The 21,545-nt window shown below is 48.1% G+C and overlaps 1 protein-coding gene across 1 annotated transcript in view; it reads right to left on the bottom strand.

Annotated features, from left to right (window-relative positions):
- The window catches only part of LOC133356393 (IQ motif and SEC7 domain-containing protein 3-like), a 75,139-nt gene extending 55,817 nt beyond the window's left edge, over positions 1-19,322 (bottom strand). The window contains exon 1 of the mRNA XM_061573896.1: positions 18,889-19,322. Within this exon, the coding sequence (XP_061429880.1) occupies positions 18,889-19,307 (419 nt within the window). The 5' untranslated portion in view covers positions 19,308-19,322. The remainder of the gene's footprint in view (positions 1-18,888) is intronic.
- Between the last annotated feature and the right edge of the window lie 2,223 nt (positions 19,323-21,545).

Raw genomic sequence — 21,545 nt, 5'->3', positions numbered from 1 at the left:
GTGGTGAGATGTTAACTGCCTCGCCTGGTATACAGGAGGCCGTGGGTTCGATCCCGACTCTGACGCCTGCTGCTGTATATTTGGAGCTTGCATTTCTCTTTCTCTCTCTCTCTCGCTCTCCCCACGGTCGCGTGGATTTTACTCCGCCTCCACCGGGTTTTTCCATCCACATTAAGAGCGTTTGGCTGCTGTAACTTCCCACGTGATGATAAGCCACTTCGTTCAGATGTCATTTGTGGCTCGGTGACTTCTGAAAAAAAAACAGCTGTATATAAACTAATAAGACAGACACAAATGTTGAGTCGTTCGTTTCTTTTCAGACAGACCACTGTTGACTGCCCCACACGAATGGTCCGGAACCCCCCTTATATCGACCTCACAGGGGGTGGAGATAATGGGGCGAGAGTCGGTCCCTCGGAGGACCTGGATTTGAACTCGTGGACCTTCCGCTCGCGAGTCGAGCACTCTCATAGCGTCGCCATCTCTGAGCTATCAAAAAAATAACAAACAAGACCTATCATGGGAAGAGGACCATCTCGCAATGTCAGACAAGGGGAGAACTACACACAAAACGCAATGACTTGAGTGCCGTATTAATATTAATAAACCATTGACAAATACTAACCGGGCAGCCATTTACCCTGGCCAGTGTGTTTGATTGTATAGCAGAATACTCGCGGTGCTGTCTAAAAAGCACTGTAGAATATGCAGCAAACCAAATCTTTCCTGTTGCTTTCACCCACGAAGCAAAGACAAAGATCCCCCCGTGTAGCCTTAACAGACTGTTGGAGCAAGTGCTGTCAGCGAGAACCTATAAAGACCGGCACGGCACACGAGGGGGAGGGTGGCCTGCACTATGACCGGCCGCCTTTGTCTCCCTGCTGGCGATGTATACACACCACGCCAAGTACTCATTTGAGGCTGAGTCTACCTCGGGGAGCCCCAGCACCTGTTCAGGTAATCGTCACTGGCGTTGGCCATGAGCAGGAATCGAATTCGGGGTCGCCTGGTTCGTAGCGCAGCGTAGCGCTAACCGCCACACACCCGCTCCCCACGACTTTCACACACACACACACAACCACACGCGCGCACACACACGCGGACGTACCCACGCACGTACCCACGCACACACCTAATCGGCAGGCACCACCTCGATCCTTCACACGCGCACACCGAAGTCACTCTTATTACGCAGCGCGCACGCGAAGGTCAGCGTCATGTGGAGAAAACGTCAACTCCTTCTGCCAAAACAAACGCACGGCTGTCCGGACCACTGCTTGCTCTTCCCCCAGATGCCTTAGGGTTATGCCCCCCCCCCCCCCCCCAGATACTGGCTCTTCTCCAAGGAGGGCTTTGCGGAAAGATTACAGGCCCCCCCCCCCCAACACGCTTCCCATCTGTGGCTTTTGGCGCATTTGCCACGGACCTTTCGCAAATTACTTTCGTCGGGATTCAGAGACACGGAGGGAAGGAGGAATTAGAATTTCAGAGGAGGCTTGGCGGTGGGGGGGGGTATGGTGGTGGGGGGGTTGGGAGTGTTGGGGGGGGGGGTTGGGAGTGGGGGGAGGGGTCCAAGCACCGGGCCAGCATCGCTGTGAACCTGTGTTCGAGTCGGAGTTCAGCCGCCCGTGAACGAAACTGGGTTCTCGAGTGAAACGTGCCAAAGGTTTCGGGGTGCCGTCACGCCGATGACAGAACAGCAACAACAAAAATAAGTAAACACTCGATCGTGAAAAAAAATGTGACTTTTCACCCAAAAGACGCTACATTGCAGCTCGAAGAATTTCAAACGTTCGGTGCCGACAGACATCTTTCAAGCAGGGCACGTGGGAATGAGGTCACTTGAAGGGACTTCGGTGGTTCTGCCATGTCGCTTTGCTTTTCCACCAACACACGGGGTGATGCACTCTCTTGCAACATGACACACCAAATGGCACGATTGGAATTGAAATGAGGCCGTGCATGTTTTATGGTTTCAATTTTTTTGCCCAAACTACCGGTCAATGTGGCCAGTTTTATCTTCGGTAAGTCCCTATGCGCAGTGCAACTCTGTCCGAGATTTCAGTAAACACTTCATTATCGCTACAAGAGTTATGCTACAGACGGACGGATGTAAACAACAACAAAGTAGATCCCTGCCCAAACAAGCACAGCTGAAACCCTCTTCTCTGTTGGTCGAACCCGAGCCATGAATGCCAACTCCGCATTCCTATGACGGGAACCACTTTCACCATAGAACACAAAAACCCGCGGCTGACTTGTTGACTTGTGTTCAATGCCTAACGGGCCCTGAGGGTGTGGGGGGTGTGGGGGGGTGTGGGGGGGTGGGAACACTCAGGAATCGATGAAGGTGAACAACACAGAGGACCACAACGCCAGCGTCATCAGTTCGCGATGAGGACGCGGCTTCACTGCGTCAACGAGCGAGCTCTGGCGCTTATCGATGACCGCTGCATAAGCGTAACGGTGCCATGCACGCACACACGCGCACACGCCCGCACACCCGGGACTGGCGTGTCGCGTGCTGAGATCGGAGTGGCTTCTCTGCGGTTTTCTCCGGCAGCTTCCAATGACGATCGTCACGCAGCACCGCAGACGATCAAGGCCCCCGCACTCCCTCCCCCTCGCCCACCGCCCCCCTTCCCCATCCTCCCGCCCCCCATCTACTCCTGCCAGGACAACGCAACATGAGCGAGTGCACTTGTTGTCCCCCCGAAGGCATTATTATTATTATTGCTACTATGCTATACGCGCGTCGGCGTGCAAACGATCGGCAGCGATGCGGCCCGTTCCCGCGATTCGTTTTTCGTTTCAAAGTAAAATCGAGACGCGCGCGAGATGTACGGGGCAGCGGCAATCGCCACGTCGCGGGGAAGAGAAAAACGCTTTAATTATTCACAGCGAGTGTTCGCTGCGGTGATGAACGCGGCTGGAATGGTCGGGGAGGGGAGGGGTTCATGACCACGGTGGCTGTGGAGGCGGGGGATTGTGGGGCATTTCATGCTTTGGGGTACCGACCCCCAGGTTAACACCACCGAGATTTAGTTCGTCGCGCGAATGTTAAACGCCCCGCGAGGCGTTGCCTGCGAGGGTGAGAAACCCCGTTTCCCATGTCACAGCCCTAAACGTAATGAGTTTGCTAATTACATAACGCTAAAACTCTCACGTAAATGCCATTAATATCGCCTAGAGTTCCTTAGTTCGTGGGCCTTTCCCGCACTTCGGATTAGCAAGGTTGCCTACGTACGGTGCGAAAGAAATTCGACGTAGAGACAAAGGATGCACCGAGTAGGCTTGGGGCTCTTATTAAGGAGGGACGTGATTTGGCGAGCACCACGCCCTAGCCGTCTCTGTCTACCAGGTGTGAATACTTTCAGGCTGTGCCAGGTGCTCATTTCAATCCGAGTCGAATAAGGAGAGGCCCAGGAGAAGGTCAGATATTGCACAACATTTGGTATTTTTCTTGGCTTGGAATCGAACTCGGGTTGCTCGCTTCACAACACTTCACCATTACATCGCAGCCCCCCCCCCCCCCCCCCCCAGACAAACAAAGAAAAAGATCCCCACTACATATAGCCTTGAAAGAATGTCGAGGCAAGTGCTGTCAGCGAGCTCCCCACACGCACAAAAAGATACATGCCACACATACACACGGGTGCACTGGCATATTACAGATTTAATTTATATGACCAAGGTTCCCTTCAAAGTTTTATCGTGCGAGAAGCCACACAGGAATTGCTATGGAAGGTGTTGTCAGCAAGCACTTAAGGCCGATGTGGCACGTGGTAGGATGGCAAGGCCAACCTCATGCCTGACTACCGTCGTCTCCTCAGTGTTGGGGGTTGTCACATACTGCATCAAGGTAGTAATTTAAGGCCGGATTCAAGCTAGATCAAATACTTCTTCAGCCACGGTCAGGAATTGAACCTAGCTGCAGTGATTGTGATGCAAATATGCCAACAAAACATGGACACACAAACACAGATTTACATAAACATCCAGGAAGATAACACAAACACATGCATATACAAAGATACACAATACAATAACAATATCCGCCTTTCCCCACTAAGTGGCGGTGACGTCACCTGTGCCAGGGCAGGTGCACTTTGAGGCCACATGAAGGGTCAAAGGCTCGCTGACAGGAGGTCTCGGGACAGATCCGTGTGCCATGGGTTGGCCGACTGAGATGACCTGTCGATACACCAGCTGAACCCCGCATCTTAGCCGCCCGCCGCTCGACTCGTTGTTGTGAGCGTTGCTCTTCCGCCCTCCATTGTTTTTGGAGGGTGACTGCATCCAACTGCCCAATAGCGTCTTACACGAGCCTTCCCCACAGAGGCCCATCTTGACACCGCTGGTACAGATACACTGACACACAGACACAAAAACATGAAGATCCCCGGTACAGCTTTAAAGAGACTATTGGGGAAAGTGCTGTTAGCGAGTAGCACCGATGAAGGCCGGTATGGCACATGAGGGGGTGGGTAGCCAACACCACGCCCGGCCGCCTTTGTGCCGTTGTTTACACACTGCACCAGGTACTCAGTTAAGGCTGAGTCGACCTAGGGGAAGCCCAGGACCGATTCAGATAATCGTCACCAGCGTTGGCCGTGAGCGGGAATCGAACTCGGGTGGCCGGGTTCGCAGCGCGCTACCCACTACGCCACCGCTCCCCACACGTGCACAGGAACGCAAATTCACACCTCAGGATGGATGCAATGGTTAATCTACAAGCCACCTCTCTCTCCCATTGCCCATGTAGTCTGCTCTCCATCCCATGCCACATATATCCTGCTTTATCATGCATCTGTGCACGCAATTAAATCCAAAGGACGTATAAAGGGATGATCCATCAGCAGTAACAGATGTGTCAGTTGCGAGCAGAGGGCATGGGAATGAAAAGCAAAATGAGAACGATATAATTATTACTCTTTTAGTCGTAAACAGCATCCCACACTCATCTGTAACAATCATCGTCATCATAATAATAACAATAAAACACAACTCATGGTGTGTATATATTGCACGAAACCAGACGCATTATTCGATTAAGAACCACATAACCGTGTCAGAGCCACATTGAACAAATCCCTGGCAGATCGGAGGCATTCCTGATTTGTTCTAGTGATACTTGCCACGATAACCGTGACACCATACGGCCGCCTATCAGCACCGCTCAGATACTGCCCGATGCAGGGTATCCATTCGAGCAACAGAGACGGCGTCGTCTCGCGACGGACTGAACCGAACAAGTGAAATGAACAGTGGGATATAATAAACAAATGGCCGGGCATCGGTGACGCATCTTAATTAAATGCAATGCGACAATAAATGAATACGGATGTTTTGGAGAATGTATTGTGAAGCAGGTGACGGTAATGCATTGGTTATATTGAGCAATGCACTCAGATGCAGACCGTGGCAAGACGTTGCTATATCGAGCAACAGATTTATCAGCCAGACAACTGTAATGCATGGGTTATATTAAGCACTGCTTTGTCATAGAAGCAGCACCAGGCTTTTGGCTATGTTGAAAAATACCGTGTGCTGTGATATTAGACAAATAGGCAGCATGCCTATATAGTACGATAGAGCAATATGTTACGTGGGTATTAATAATGTACGGAATGTGTGTTGAACCGATGCCTTTGAACCAAACTTCCACACATGAGCAAAACTACACACGACACACCGCAGTGTTGGGGCGAGATTTCGGCAGCCGGGTAGGCAAAGACAAACAGAGAAGCGAGGATGGCTACCAAGTTCAACATCGGCAAGCGAAAGTGCGAAAGTGCGGACGATGGCGGTACGGTAGATTGGTGGGGGGGGGGGGGTTACTTATTTCATGCCGGGCAGATCTAGGGGCATTTATTTCGACAGATGTGGACGGAGTTAGGCCACGCAAACGGCTCATCAGCCGACGTCTTCTAAGCATTTCCAATTCGACATTAAATCTCAATCGCGTCGGATTTGCTCCCACAAATCCAGTGTTTCTCCTCGTGTAATCCAGATGTTTCTGGCTCCAAGCAAAACTTCACGTTTAATGTAATGCCCACACTGCCTGCGTTCTACATTCGTTTACGTCGCATACAGTACACACACACGCCCGCGCGCACACCACTTTTCGGGGAATCAACAATGATTTTTTTTATTTTATGGAAAGACTGTACCCCCCCCCCCGCCACAGAAATGTGGAATTTCCACCGCTGGCTCGGGGCTGTAGAGAGGAAGATGAGCTCTTTCCCATGGTTGTTGGAGCGAGGAGGACACATTGACAGCGAACAAAGCTAACGGTGCTCTTATTTCTCACGTATATAAAACGAGACATTACATTTGGGGTCATTCTACCGTATTGAGTATGTGCCAAAAATGAAATCAAAGCATCTCACTGCTCAAAAGGAACACGGGGGGACTGCTGTTCACGTCCGTTGGAAGTGTTGAGCCAGTGGTGCAATTTCCACATTTACATGACAGGGACGAGTCCATCCAGCAAACACGCGCCGTTGACTGCCCGCGGCACCGGCATGCATTGATATGGGCCTCATTTGGACGAAGTTAGTACGAGCGATGTCTGAGCCAGTACTGAGCATGCCCCTCACCACCTCCTCACCACCTCCTCACCATCTATTACGCCACCCCCATCGCCACCTCCTCACCACCCCCACCCAAACCTCCGTTCACCAAGCCACGAAACATTTACATGATATTAAGCAATTGCTCGCAAGTCATCCCTCCACACAGCATAACACACGTGACGATGTTCTTGGTTCTTTCGGTAAAGTCACGTAGAAGGGAAATAATAAAAATAAAACAATAACATTATTTAATTATTTCCCTTCTACGTGACTTTACAGAAAGAACCAAGAATATGAATCCCTGCAGTCACAAAAGCTTTAAATCGAAATTTTACACGTGAAAATGTTAAAAGCGCACGCTAATGAGACATTTTTTTAAAATATTAATTTTGGATCCTGTTGCCACAAACAAACGGCCCTAATTTTCCACGCAGAATTGCCGACATACTTCCCGCGTCCTATGACGGATGTCCAAGACGGTACGAAATATCGAACGTGGGATAGGGTAGAACCTTTGTGTGGGTGGCGTCATAGCACAATATCCCAAATCTGTAATATGGTCCCGTGGCAAAGGTGGCAAAACATAACGGGTCTTACAAAAAAATCTAACGACGAGTTTGCAAAGAACTGGGATTCACTGCACCGTGACGTTTTTCAATGTTCTTTGGCTCTGTTGCCACATAGCATTAAAGTACGGTAAGAAAACAAACTTTCAGGACTAACACGACGTGGATAAGAAGGTAGGACAGCAACTTAGCGAGCAATCACACGAAACAGAACGGTAGCAATGCAAACAAATTGATATGTCTACCCATGACTGCAGAAATAATTAAATGTCTAGGAATTTGCCCCGGACAAAGATCTCATTATGGAGCCAGAATGAGGGATATATTTTTTTCCTGCCAGATGAATAAAGCATATAAGCCCTTGCAGCTTTTATCAAAGACCGTCACAGGATCATTAATGTCTGCAGTGCAGATAGGACCTTGGTTTAACATTTAACAAAAGTGACAGGATCTTAGGACCCCCCCCCCCCCCCATAGCCTCCAGCACTGTGCCCGGCCACAGCCATCAGGAGCCATCACTACGAACCCATCACCGCCGAGATCCTGGGGAGTGTGAATCCTGCGCGGAATAAGCCCCGATAATCACTGTCCTTAGCTCGCTGCACTACGAAGCCGGTCACCCAAGTTTTATTCCTGGCCACGGCTAACATCACCACTAACAAATGTGGTGAAGTATGGTCAAGCAACTCCGACAGATTAAACATTTTCGGATAAATTCTATTCACCGGTCTTATATTTTTGTTTGCAGACGAGAGTCGCCGCGCCACTCAAAAGTGGTGGCATGAATCAAAATCATTGATCGTGGGAAATGCTGGCAGTGCCCCCTCCCCCACCCCACCACCGCCCACATCTCTCACAGCAACGTGAATTCAGTTTCTGTGCATTCTACCAAATTGATCGATCAAGAGCTGGGCCAGACTAAATCGGGTTAAAAACAACCCCACGAATTATAAATTATATGGAACATTTTTACGAGGGTTATTGGACACCGGAGCTGAGGACCTTCAAACCCGGCCGTGCTGAAGAGAACCCGGTTTTTAAGTCACGGGCGGTTGGAGCCGGAGATTTCAACCAAGCAGCAGTCACCCCCCGTTGGCGGTGGCTCGGTCGCTCCGGCTCGGTCATTGCGGTCACTGGGCCACTCGGCAAATGAGCGAGTTCCTTCATTCGCTCTTGTGCCCCGAGACCAATCGCATAATTGGGTGAAAAAAGGGCAGCAAAATCCCTTAAATAGTAAAGTGTATCCGGGCACTTAGCTGAGAATGCGAAATTAAAGCCTCAAGTCACAGTGTCGCAGCCACCGAAACCTCAAACATTTTCTAGACAGCTTGCAAACAGCATCTCCGAACACAGGCCATGCATACTAACCACAGGCTCACCTCAACCTTTCATTGACTGCAACGCCGCCGGTGCTGTATATAGCTCCAGACAGGGTGTCGGAGGGGTTATACGGACACATGCACACAGCATGCTACCGGGGAAAAGAAAAAAAATCAGCCGTTGTCAATGCCGTCATTGTTGTTGTTGTTGTTGCTCCGAGTGTCAATTAGGAACGCGGCGGAAGGGGTGTACGGCGAGCGATGAGATGGAGCGATGAGATGGAGCGATGAGATGGAGCGATGAGATGGAGCGATGAGATGGGTTCGTGTGCAGGTGTCCTGCGATGGATTTGTTGCATCGCCGGATGGAGAGAGCTCACGCCCGCGCTTGGCTGAGGCCTTCAGCAGTGGATCCGATCCTGGCCGATGATGAGAATCGCCACGTGAATTTCTGAAAGTGGTTTGGAAATGATCATGCACCGGACTTTTGGAATGGTGTTAGATTTATTTATGATTTTTTTTAAATATATAGATACTGTATTGTATACGAATTTATATCATGATTACCATGCTTTTAAAAAGGGACCTAATTCGTTTTTGTTTACCAATAAGCTCATGGCATTAAACGACTCGAGAAAAGATTTTACAATTTGGAATTGGTCAAAAATCCCAGGCAGTCTTAAGACTCGGTGAGCATTCTGTGCATAAATGCCATTACCGCACTGTGTCTTTATAATTAAATAAGCTGGGGTCTGCCGTGCTACTTACAATCGAGCGAGTTCCTTGCGAAACGAGCCTTTCACACACGCATGCTTATGAAGCAGGCAACCCTTGGGCCGGTTTCAACCTTCTGGGTCTCCATCAGCAGAGTGTGGTCTGTTAAAACAATTGGCTGTCGTGATGCCAGATGACACAGGCGGAATCTACCCATGTAAGATGTGAGTTTGCCAAAGTTCGCTACTATATTGAGCTCCTGGCTGGGTTCAACCCCCGTTTGTGTTATATTAAGCAACTGCTCAAGTTCTCCGCACAGCGTAAGACATGTGGAAATGTAAAGAGGGCGCGCTAATGACCCAGTTTTTTTTATATTAATTTCGGGAATCAATTGCCACAGCTGCCCGCTAATTTCTCCACAGAATTACCGACATTTCCCGCACTGTACAACGGATGTCCAAGACCGTACAAAACATCAAAATAGGGGACAGGTTAGACCTCTGTGTGTGGTGGCATCATAGCACACATCCCAAATTTGCAATATGACAAAACTGGCGACAAAGGAGGAGTCGTGTTGCAATCATTTAAGGACGAGTCTGCATAGAACTCGAGATCACTGCTGTGTGACGTTGTTCAATGTTCTTCGGCTCTGGTTCCACAAGAGGGATTTCCGAGGGATTATTTGTGATTAAGTGTGCAATGAATACCAAGTCGGAGTGTACCCAGCAAAGAACTAAGACAGATTCTCGCAATATTAAGAGCCTTTCTCCATGAGCTGCGTACGTCAACAGCACCTCGCCTCACTGCCTCGCCCAGATGGGGCTCGACTCACAATCAGAAGGTCACGAGTTCAAACCCGGGTCGGAACTCGGAGATGATAAAATTATAGACGGCCGTTTGCATTAAAAGATAGCGATTTTTTTTTATTTACTTCCGCGCAATTGCAAATTGACTTACAAACAAAGGCATTGTTATCCTTTTATATTTCGGTATTTAAAGGGAAAATGGGCACATTTTTTAAAAATATATTCATTCGCATGCGCCTATAGACAATGCACGCGACAGCATTGTCTTCTAAAAGCACACGAGTCAATATGGAAAATATGATCTCAAGGCAATAATGCCTGTGCTGTGATAATGTCATGCAGCCAACAGGAAAAAGTCAATAACAAGTGGCTATTTCCCGTGAAATTGCATTCCTTATAATAGTGCTCTTGGGGGGGGGGTGTACGGGGTAGGAAGACATATGTCTTGGTTGTGTTGACATCTTTCAGAAGGCATGGCACACACCTCCCTATACCAACAACAAGTTTGGACTGGCCAAGAACCAATTACACCTGACGAATCAATACGTGGTTATCCTGCTATGCAAACACCTCCACTGCTTCAAACCGCCTGCAGAACATTAGGCTGGCATTTGCATCCGGAAGAGAGTTTTCATCGTGCAGGAGCTGCAAATGCAGTGACTGAGAGCTAAAGTCTGCAAGAGCTCAACATCAACATCATCCTAATCTAAGTGGCCACAACCGATCTGGCCACGAGACTCGCGTGATGGTTTACGTCGTCCCCTGGACGAGATCAGAAAGGTATTGTCGTGGTTCATTTGCGGCAAGCAGTTTGTGAGTAATGACTGCGATGTTGTACTGGACAATGAGTGCGGCTCGACGAGCACTGGACGGACATGGTCGGATCTTGTAGGCGTGGGGCTCTAAGGTGATGCCAGGAGGTGGAAATTTGGAGTATCACCACCCCGTCGTATGTGCGGTGGGTTCTCAAGTTTCACCGGTTTCCTGCCACACAATAAACTCTCACCAACAATGGAATTGGTCAAACATCCCCAGTACAGCAGGACCCCCCCCCCCATCCAAACCAGAAAAAAACAGTGTCTTGAGTGCCATTGAGCCAGCTTTCCTGGATGAAGCATGGATATTATTATAATCGAGTACCGCTATATTAACGGGCAACACGGTCTGGACATATTGAAGCAATCCCACCCGCCATAGGAATGTGGAATTTTGATGGCCGACTCAGAGCCACCTCATGGACGACGCAGGGTTCCGCCTCGTGTTGGCTTTACGGAGGTAATTTTTCTACAGAAAAATAATGTGGCAAATCAGCAAGATGACCGACAGGATGAGATCGCTGGTGCAAGGGGCCGAAACGAGGTTTCTCCGCAGGTTTGCCGGGCTCACTCTCCGTGATCGGGTGAGGAGCTCCATAATCTGGGAAAATCTCAGAGTCGAGCCGAGGCTCCTTCAGATTAAGAGGAGCCAGTTGAGGTGGTTCGGGCACCTGGGTAAGGATGCCCCCTGGTAACCTCCCCCTGGAACTCTACCGGGCAGCAGCAGCAGCAGGAGCAGCTCGTCCCACTGGGCCAAGACCCCGGGGCCGGCCCAGGACCACGCTGCTGCTGGCGGGACGGTGTCGCTCGGCTGGCCTCGGAACGCCTGGGAATTACCCCAGGGAGAGCTCGAGTCTGTGTACAGTAGTGGTGTATAGTAGTGTATAGTATAGTAGTGTAGTGTATAGTGTAGTAGTGTATAGTAGTGTATAGTAGTGTATAGTGTAGTAGTGTATAGTGTAGTGTAAAGTGTAGTGTAAAGTGTAGTGTATAGTGTAGTGTATAGTGTAGTGTATAGTGTAGTGTATAGTGTAGTAGTGTATAGTAGTGTATAGTGTAGTAGTGTATAGTGTATAGTAGTGTATAGTGTAAAGTAGTCTATAGTAGTGTATAGTGGTGTATAGTGGTGTATAGTGTAGTAGTGTATAGTAGTGTATAGTGTAGTAGTGTATAGTAGTGTATAGTGGTGTATAGTATTGTATAGTGGTGTATAGTAGTGTATAGTGTAGTAGTGTATAGTAGTGTATAGTGTAGTAGTGCTGGAGTCTGTCGCCAGGGAAAGGTAGGTCCGGATCACCCTACACAACACGCTGCTATAGTGTAGTAGTGTATAGTGTAGTAGTGTATAGTAGTGTATAGCAGAGGTGGGACAAAGTCATTGTTATGCAAGTCCAAGTCGAGTCTGAAGTCATCAAATTCATGACTCGAGTCTGACTCGAGTCCAAGTCACATGACTCGAGTCCACACCTCAGAGGTGGGACACAGTCATTGTTATGCAAGTCCAAGTCGAGTCTGAAGTCATCAAATTTATGACTCGAGTCTGACTCGAGTCCAAGTCACATGACTCGAGTCCACACCTCTGGTGTATAGTGTAGGAGTGTATAGTGTAGTGTATAATGTAGTAGTCTATGGTGTAGTGTATAGTGTCGTCGTGCTGGAGTCTGTCACCAGGGACCGCCCTACTCGGCACGCTGCTGCTGCTACCGCCGCGTCCCTCGCCAGCGCAAGCGGACTGAGAAACGAACGCACGAATCAGCAAGACAGTAATTGATAAATTGCTACCATGCCGTCAAATATTATCATGCATTGTCATATTTTGAAAGCACCACTTTAATCTGGCCCCTTTGGTTAAAGAAATAAAACTAAAGTGGCTTCAAGGACGTAAAATGCAAACTCGATACAACAACAACAAAAACCAACATCAGCACAACATGGAAACGCAAACAGAGCCAATGTGACATCTTGGGCAGTGTTTCTTCGTCAGCTGTAAATGTCCCTTCGGTGTGTGGGCAGTGTGCGTGCTTGCTGCTGCCACCCCAGTCCTCATTCTGTCAGTGAAGCAGAGTTGAGCGTGGTGAGTACTCAGGATGGGTGACTGCTTTGGAATTACCAGGTGCTGTGGGACTGAGGTGCGCGGGAGATCGTAGCACAGCACATGGGTTCTTGAATCCATCTGTACTGCGATTTCAGTGTTACACCCTTCATGTGTGTGTTCTCTGCCAGGTGCGACTCTCGCACTAAATAATTGCACCTAAGGAATACGGGCACCGAGAGCATATTGAAAATTAAAGAGGCAAAATGCACGCACCACATTTTTTTTCTGTGAATCTCACCCAAATATCATCCTGATTGGCACAGCATCGGGTCAGGAGACGCAATCGTTTTATGACCCACGGAAGTGGATATCAAAGAGCTACACCTCCTAGATCCCATTCATGTAACCTGTGGTCCAAATTATACGTACAGGATTTTTTTAAATTCCTTTTCAAAACTCGCGTGTTTAAACAGTTTTGTTGTAATGCATCATGCAAACATATTTGAACCAATACAATACGATAATATGAAACAGTCTAGCGATTAAAAAATAACTTGCAAACGCAAAAAACCTTGGCCACATTCTTTCAACAATTGCTAACTAATCCAGCCAGACATTTACGAGTTTCTGTCCATTCAGCATACCCTAGCAGGAGAATGCAAGATCAAAATGAATCAACGCTTTACTTACCTCGAAAAGCCTAACATACTCTACTCTGCAATACTCTACAGGATTTCATTTGGCCATTTCCATCATTGAGTATAAGGTAAGTAAGGTAAGAGGCAAAGGTGCAGCCCTGCAATTGCTTACTTGTGGCACGACTGGCAGAAGGACCTCCACCAGCGGGAGATCTTAGAGAGCCCCTCTAGATGCCATTTGGTCTACTCTTCCACGTTGGTCAAATGTCTCGGAAGAGTTTGGAGTACCCACACTTTACCCCACCACACACAAGCTGCTGATCGACAAACTGCGTCGAACCCGTTTTTTAAATCCTTTATATTAAGTTCGCTTGCTTGCTTGCTTGCGTGCTTGCGTGCTTGCTTGCTTGCTTACGACCGTGCAAATCTTTCGGTCGTTTTTTAACACACTTCCCGTGATCCAATCGAGCTGACATTTTCCACACAGACTCGTTGTGCGTGACAATTTTCGTGAAATATTTTTTTCCAAAATTTTACACTGTTTAGGAAAAAAAATGTTAAATTACCAATTGCTTAATGCTGGCAGACAATCATCTAACCCATAGGTGGCAGCCATCTCAAGCCAGAGGACGAGAGGACTCTAGCCGCCACGCATATAAAGGATTTAAAGTGAAAAACTTTGTTTTTACGGGTTAATTTTTTTTTAATATCGCTGCTGGGTGGGGCAGATGCGTGGGAATTTTAAGAGACCTGCACCGCCCTTTCAAACTGCTGCGCCGGGAGATCGAACCAAACCGGCGACCCCTGGATGGCAAGACTGATGCGCAAACCGTGACGCCGTGTCCGAGTGCCATTGCACGTGGGAGGAAACCAGGGTGCCTGGTGAACACCCGCGACGTGTGGCGAGGCTAACACAATCAACGTCCACACTCAGTGGGAAGCAGGCAACCTGCTGTGCTGCCATCTGCAAGGCACTCCATAGCCTTAATTAACGAACAGAAATGCCTTTCGTTTTCATCATTCGACGCTTGCTATGACATTTGTACGATGTTTTACCTGTGCTTTCGATTGTGAGAATTTTTTTGTTTAAGTTGTTAGTTTGTTTTTATTAATGCGTGTTCCAAACGAGACGGGACCGTGCATCCATTCACTGCAGTGGGCGAGAATGGATTAAACAAATGCCACTAATGTACAGCCCATTGTGAACCGTTTAAGTAAAGTCATCGCTCATTCTCCTACCGGCATATAAGAGTAATATGGGTTCGTCCTCGCGATGATCGCAATGATAATTTCTCGTTACGCGAGCGGCCTTCCCGAAAGGGATGAGTGGCTACTTGGAGTTCTTGAGCTCGAGTTTGTGTTTTAGCAATGTATTTGTTCTACGTAATTCATCTGAACGACCCTTCAGTTGCGCTCCCCATTCACGTGCACTCCGAATAGTCAAGTGGGAGTTGGGTGATCTCGTGCGTGGCGGAGCACCGAAAGCGCACCTCCGAGATCCTGCTTTCAAATCCGGCCATCCTCCCCCATTATTTATCCGGGTTCTTAACTGCAGTGAGTCGATGTTCTCAGATGGAGCGGTTTTAATGAGCACTCCACAATAAAGTACGTATGTATGCTGAACTTCTTTCGCACCGTACGTAGCCAACCGTGCTAAATCACAGGTGTGGCGAAAGGACAACAAACTAAATAAAAAACGATTAATACATTACTTTTAAATCTGGGTTTAAAAGTGCATAGCTCCAGTGGCTTCCTAATATCGTGAGAGAGCATTCCAGACGGCCGCAGAAGCGCATCCGAAAGCGGGTGAAGCAGTGGCTGTCTTTGTTCGATGGCCAGCCAAAAGCCGCTGCAAGGATGGTGGGAGTTCGCGTGATGGTTTATGCCAGCGGTCGGGAACCTATGGCTCGCGAGCCATATATGGCTCCCAGACAATTTTGAGTTGAAACAATAATAATAAAAAATCTGTTTGGAACTGATTTTAAAATACTTGTGATATTACTTAATAATACTGTGTCATTTTAAAGTGAACAGAAATTAGTTTTGAAGATAAATTTCACGGGTCACGCCTGCATGAAGCTCAACCTCACCACGTATGAACCAGACGACAAGGCCATCAGCAAAACCATGCAGCACCAGAAGTCGCATTAAAAGTAAGACATATTTAATTTATTATACGTTAAAAATACTATATGGCTCTCAATGAAATATATTTAGAAATATTTGGCTTTTATGGCTCTCCCAGTCAAAAAGGTTCCCGACCCCTGGTTTATGCTCTTTGACGAGATCAGCTATGTATTGTGGTTCTTTTGTGGCAAGCTCGTCGTGTGCTGACGAGTGCAACCTCATCAATGTGTCCGTTCGGCGAAACGGAAGCCAATGCAGCTCGGCGAACACTGGACGGACGTGGTCCGATCTTGCAGTACCCGTCACCACACGTGGCAAAGAATATCGCAAGAATGAGAAGATGCACTATTAGATTCAATTTGGGTTTAAAAATTTCTGCGTATGCCATTTCTGGGAAGTGAAATACTCACTGTGATTGATTTGACATGCAAAGAAACACTGTGTGCAGGCAATGTAAACGAGTGCGATCCCAAACAGCGGAAGTGACGACTGAGTCTTTGACGTCTCTTCTCTAAAACTCATCCGTCTTCACTTTGCATACTGCTCCGTGCACAGCTTATGTCTTTTAAATCGTTTTTATTCCGTCCAGTACTGTTTGTTTAGGGATTTTTGTTGTTGTTAAAGGTGTTATTCAATGTTATTTGTTAAGGGTTGGGTACATGTACGCAAAGCGAAGCGAGGTCTAATAAGATTGGTGCTGTATAAAACCAAGTGTTGGTTCGTAATCCTCTGCCGGGGGCCGCTCTGTGACACAAGGTGTGAACAACGCCGAAACCGAGACTCAGAATGCTTTCTTTGTCCCCTCCCACGACAAACGATGGCAACATTGGAATGTTACGTGTAGCAAAGATTAAATACTAAACTGATTTGTCAATCTTAAAAAAAAAATTATATCGGCTCTGCTGCACAAACTTTCCTTTCTAGATTTGAAGCTTTCGTGACTGCAAGGATTCATATTCTTAGGTTTTATCGGTAAAGTCACGTGTATCAAGTGAGACTCACTTGATACAGCTATCGTGCTGTGACGGTTCCACCTGAAGACGGAAGCTTGTGTTGCCTCCGAAACGTCGTGATTTTTGTTTTACTTGTATTAATTTAAATTTTTTACCTACGTGACTTTACCGAAAAAAACCTAAGAATATGAAACTTTCCTTTGTCAATGTTCACCATCCCACCCCGCATAACGCAGGAGCGCCGTTGGTGAATTGTGTAGAAATTGTGGAGCGTGGCACTTTCTCAGGATATTGATTCATTTGAAAACGTTTGTCGATCATTCAACGAATAATTATAAAACCAAAAGTAGTGCAACGTACCAAAAAAAATCATCAAAACAATTCCGAGGCTTTCGTGACCAATATTATCCATAAGAGGTGTTTTTGTGTTAGATCCCATAAATGTGTCGAGGCTGGTTGCAATTGCCGGCTAAACGTCGTACTCGAATAATAAATGTTGTAGGTTTACTCACCAACGCGCCGGAGTGTTCTAAACGTGTAACGAATTGGTATGCTTTGTTGACGTGCCAAACCTTATTAGTTGGCTGTGTCGGTTGGTGGCGGGTTTAGCGACACTTTTATATTCACGTGACCTAAACCAAAACACCTCTATTATGGAAAACAATTCCTACGTACATATGTTAATGTTTTTTTGTAATGTGATCTGGCCTGGAGAGTGGGGGGGGGGGCTTAAAGGAGATACCTAACAACAAACACCACCTCACTGCCATCTGCGAGTCACAAAGCAAGCCGTTTTAGAGAATTACTGCGAGTGCACAAAAACACATTTTTGGACAAGGCGAACAGAGAGAGAAAGTGTGGGGATTGCGATGCCATTCGCAATCCGTAAACTGCAGTAATCGAAGGACAACTGCAGACAAAGCCGCGGATAGCAAAGTGTACCACAGGTTCCTTAGTATGACCCAAATTGTTCAGGTAATTTCCCGCGAACTTCCAATTTTCTTCCGCATGCAGAGTAAATGCTCAAGGATAAATTGGTCAAACATTACAATGCCAAGACCCTCATGAAACAACTTCCCAGTGAGGCAGTCTTGGGTAAAGAACAATAAAGCATTATTGCTGAATGAGCATCATCTCTGTTCTTTTGTAAGATTTTGGGGCGTGAAAAAGTGAGGCCTAATAGCCATGCACGCTAAAATAAACGCTCAGCTTAATTTCAAATTTTAATATTTTGCAGAGATAATGGCTGGGCAGCTCCAGCTGACTTTAAGCCCTGACTAAATTCACTTTACGAGAATGAAGGCCATCATTGGTTTAAAAGTTTAATTTAATAAGTTTTCAATTTTATTGCTGCATTTTTATTTACAGAGAAATTATCTTATGGTATTAAAAAAAAGTTTTCTATCATTTTATAATAACTGTAGTTAATTCGACTTATATTATTCGTATTCATTGTCTATCCAGCGAAGCCCTCTGACGGTGTTCAAGAAACTCTCCAAGGAGGGTTTCTGTAATTTGCAAGTTTAGCCAATTCCATTCGCCAACGTTTGAGAGGACACTGCAGCACCCAGAGAAACCGCACTCACGAAACGAGAACGTGTCCATTTACAGATCTGAGCCAGCGGTGGAAATTCCACATTCCTATGGGCAGGTGTGGAGTCTACTGCTCGATTGCTCAAGTGGTACTCGCTTTATAGACATCAATTGCTAGTACAAAGCAAAGATAGATAAATACAAAGATCCCCTGTGACGGCTGCGCGAACCGCTACAGCGCGCTAACCGCTACACTACCGCTCCCCGCTTACGCACACACACACACACACGCACAAAGACACGCACACATACAAAGCAGAATCAGAATCCTTATTTATCCTGGAGAAATGCTCACGACTGTGCTCTATATAAAAACAAAAGATGTCGTGTTTACGCAGCACCGCAAACAGGTGTCATACAACACCGCTTTGCTTGAGGTCACGATAAGGAACGTTTAAGATTCCTACGATTGTACTTCACCGCTGCTCCTGGGAACTGAATGGTCCATGGTTAGACGCTCACAAAGCCGCTGCCGATGTGTTGATATTAAAGTGATATCGCAACAACCTCGCCGTTTCAAACGCCCCCCGTATACCATGGCAGTGGTGGACATTACACATTACCGTGGCCGGAGTCAGACCATCCATACTTCTACGACCGACTCTATTGTATCGACCACTCAAGACTGATGCAGCGAGTGGTAACAATGGGATCCCTTCAATTTGCACTTTTCGCACCGACAATAACGACACAATAAATGGCAACGATGAACCCGGTGCTGGAATCAAACTTGTGCGTGCCTACCTTTCGGGTTTAAGTCGCTGGAAGGAGGGCAGCGTGGCGTTTTCTGTGGTTGCACTGTTCCGGGCGACTCCGTCGTGAACCAAGGCACAGCTTGAATCTTCACCGCCATCATCATCATCATTGCCATCATCATTGTTATTATCACCACGACCACCACCACCACCTCCTCCTTCATCAGTAGCAGCAGCACCACCATGAGCCTCATCATGATCAGCAGCGGCACAATCATCACCACCGTCACCATCATTATCATCGTCATCAGCAGGGTTGCTGCTGTTGTCTCCAGCCGAACAAGCTATGCGAAATTCAGACACGATTCGTTCCAGATGTTGCAGGCGATGCTGCTGTTGCTCAATAACGTTCGCCTGGGCTTCCACCATCCTGCTGATCTCTTCCAACGATCCACGCGGTGCCTGCATTACAGATGTCTCTCTCTCTATAGATGCCTTATATCTGTCTATCTACAACGGCGTGCAGAACACACGCGCGCGCGCACACACGTGTAACATATATGTACAGCTATATACAAAGACGATTGTCCCCCCACCCCACCCCCACCACTTCAGGCGCCCCCGTGTTGACTGTTGGCAAAAGTGCTGTTGGCGAGCACCTCTTATCAACAACAACAAGAAGAAAGAAGCTCTCGCCCACCCAACTAACCCCACACCACGTCCACCCCTGCACCGTCACACCAAAAGCGCACGGTGGCTTCTCTCCCTCCTCTCTCTCCTCTCTCGCGCGCGTCTACGGGGGGCTGTCCATGCACAAGGCGGTGTTCGCGAGCGCCTATGTCAGACGGCCCTGGCGACCCATTCAGTCCAAGCGACAGCGAAGCAAAAAGGAAACACCCACGGCGATGCCCCGCGTAAAAAGCCCCTCGCTATGCCGGCGGTGAGTCGATGTCAGCGAGCGCCTATTAAACCTCACTCCTCCGTGGCTACACGAACGCACATGCATCGGCGCACGCCTAGATCCAGCTATAAAGACATGATCCTAGACCAGCCACGCCAGCCGTTCCACACCGTATCGAGGCGGTGGCAAGCGATGTTAGCGAACGCCTATTAACGCCACCGACGTCAGCTTATGACCAACGCGCCGGAACGCTGCGATCCCAACAGTAGCGGCAGTAGTAGCAGTAATATTAATCACAGCATCGCTTACACGAGACACAGGCACCGAACACGACCGGTAAGAGCCTCAGCAGCGCGCCCCCCCCCCCCCGAAACGATGGCTAACGACCGCAGCGATTAACAACAGGAATCACGTCTCTCTTCTCCCCGTCTCGCGGACGGATGCTCTCATAATCATCATCGTCGTACGGCACACGCTGCTGCAGAAGACGATTTGTATCGCATCGCTCCACAAATACCAGGCGGTAGCAGGGGATTGCTGATGGGGCGGGAGGAGGAGGGGGGTTTGGCTATATCGCACGCAATGCAATCGTAAAGTATCTCGAATAATTGCTACGCGACGTCGCTTGGCTCTAGACAGAATGGTCGCTCAGCTGATCGTGTTGTCCGCTTGTGCCCCGAGAGGAGGAGGAGGAGGAGAGATGCATGGATGATGATGAGGTTGGTAGGGGTGGGGGGGATTCCTTCCTTCAGGTGCTTCTTGCTTGCTCTGCCCTGCGCGGTGGCTCTCCGTGTGTGGCTGCCTGTGGCTGCGTGTGTGTGTCTGTGTATGTGTGTGTGTGTGTATGTGTCTGTGTGTGTATGTGTCTGTGTATGTGTGTGTCTGTGTGTATGTGTGTATGTGTCTGTGTGTATGTGTGTGTATGTGTCTGTGTGTGTGTGTGTCTGTGTGTGTCTGTGTGTGTATGTGTGTGTCTGTGTGTGTGTATGTGTGTGTATGTGTATGTGTGTCTGTGTGTGTATGTGTGTCTGTGTGTGTGTATATGTGTCTGTCTGTATGTGTCTGTATGTGTCTGTATGTGTCTGTATGTGTGTGTATGTGTCTGTCTGTATGTGTCTGTATGTGTGTGTATGTGTGTCTGTGTCTGTATGTGTGTGTCTGTGTGTATGTGTGTGTATGTGTCTGTGTGTGTATGTGTCTGTGTGTGTGTCATAGGTGCTCGCTAACAGCACTTGCCCCTACAGTCTGTTCAGGCTATATGGGGGATCTTTGTCTTTGTATGTGTGTCTGTGTGTGTGTGCGAGACACACGAATTTCCACAGCAGGCAGCAGCCGCCTGTGTTGTGTGGTCTGGTTTAGGTGCGCTCCAACAGCACTTGCCCCAGCACGATGTTAAGGCTATACGGGACATCTTTGGCTGTGTGTGTGCCTCTTGGGAGGGGTAGTGAAGTGGTTGGCGCTCTGCGCTACGAACCCCGACAACCCGAGTTTGATTTTCGCTTGCAATCAACATCGCTCACGAACGAATACCTTGGCCGCACCTAGGTCGACTCAGCCTTAAATGAGTATACCCGAGCTCAGAGAGACAAAGGAGGTCGGGCGTGGTGTTGGCTCCACCGCGTTGGACTTAATAGGTGCTCGCTAACAGCACTTGCCCCAACAGTCCGTTAAGGCTATACGGGGGGTCGTTGTCTTTGTACGTGAGCTTTATGAATGCGCGTGTGTGCATGCGCGTCAGTATTTGAGTGTGTTTGTGTGTGTGTATGCAATGCGTACAGTACGTGTGAATAATGTCTGGGGTTCGT

This window comes from Lethenteron reissneri, chromosome 54 (genome assembly GCF_015708825.2).
Source record: "Lethenteron reissneri isolate LAM-NWPU_2019-01 chromosome 54, ASM1570882v1, whole genome shotgun sequence".
Classification (NCBI taxonomy): Eukaryota; Metazoa; Chordata; class Hyperoartia; order Petromyzontiformes; family Petromyzontidae; genus Lethenteron; species Lethenteron reissneri.
The sequence above is the reverse complement of the archived record's forward strand: the minus strand, read 5'-3'. Positions and strand labels throughout refer to the sequence as shown.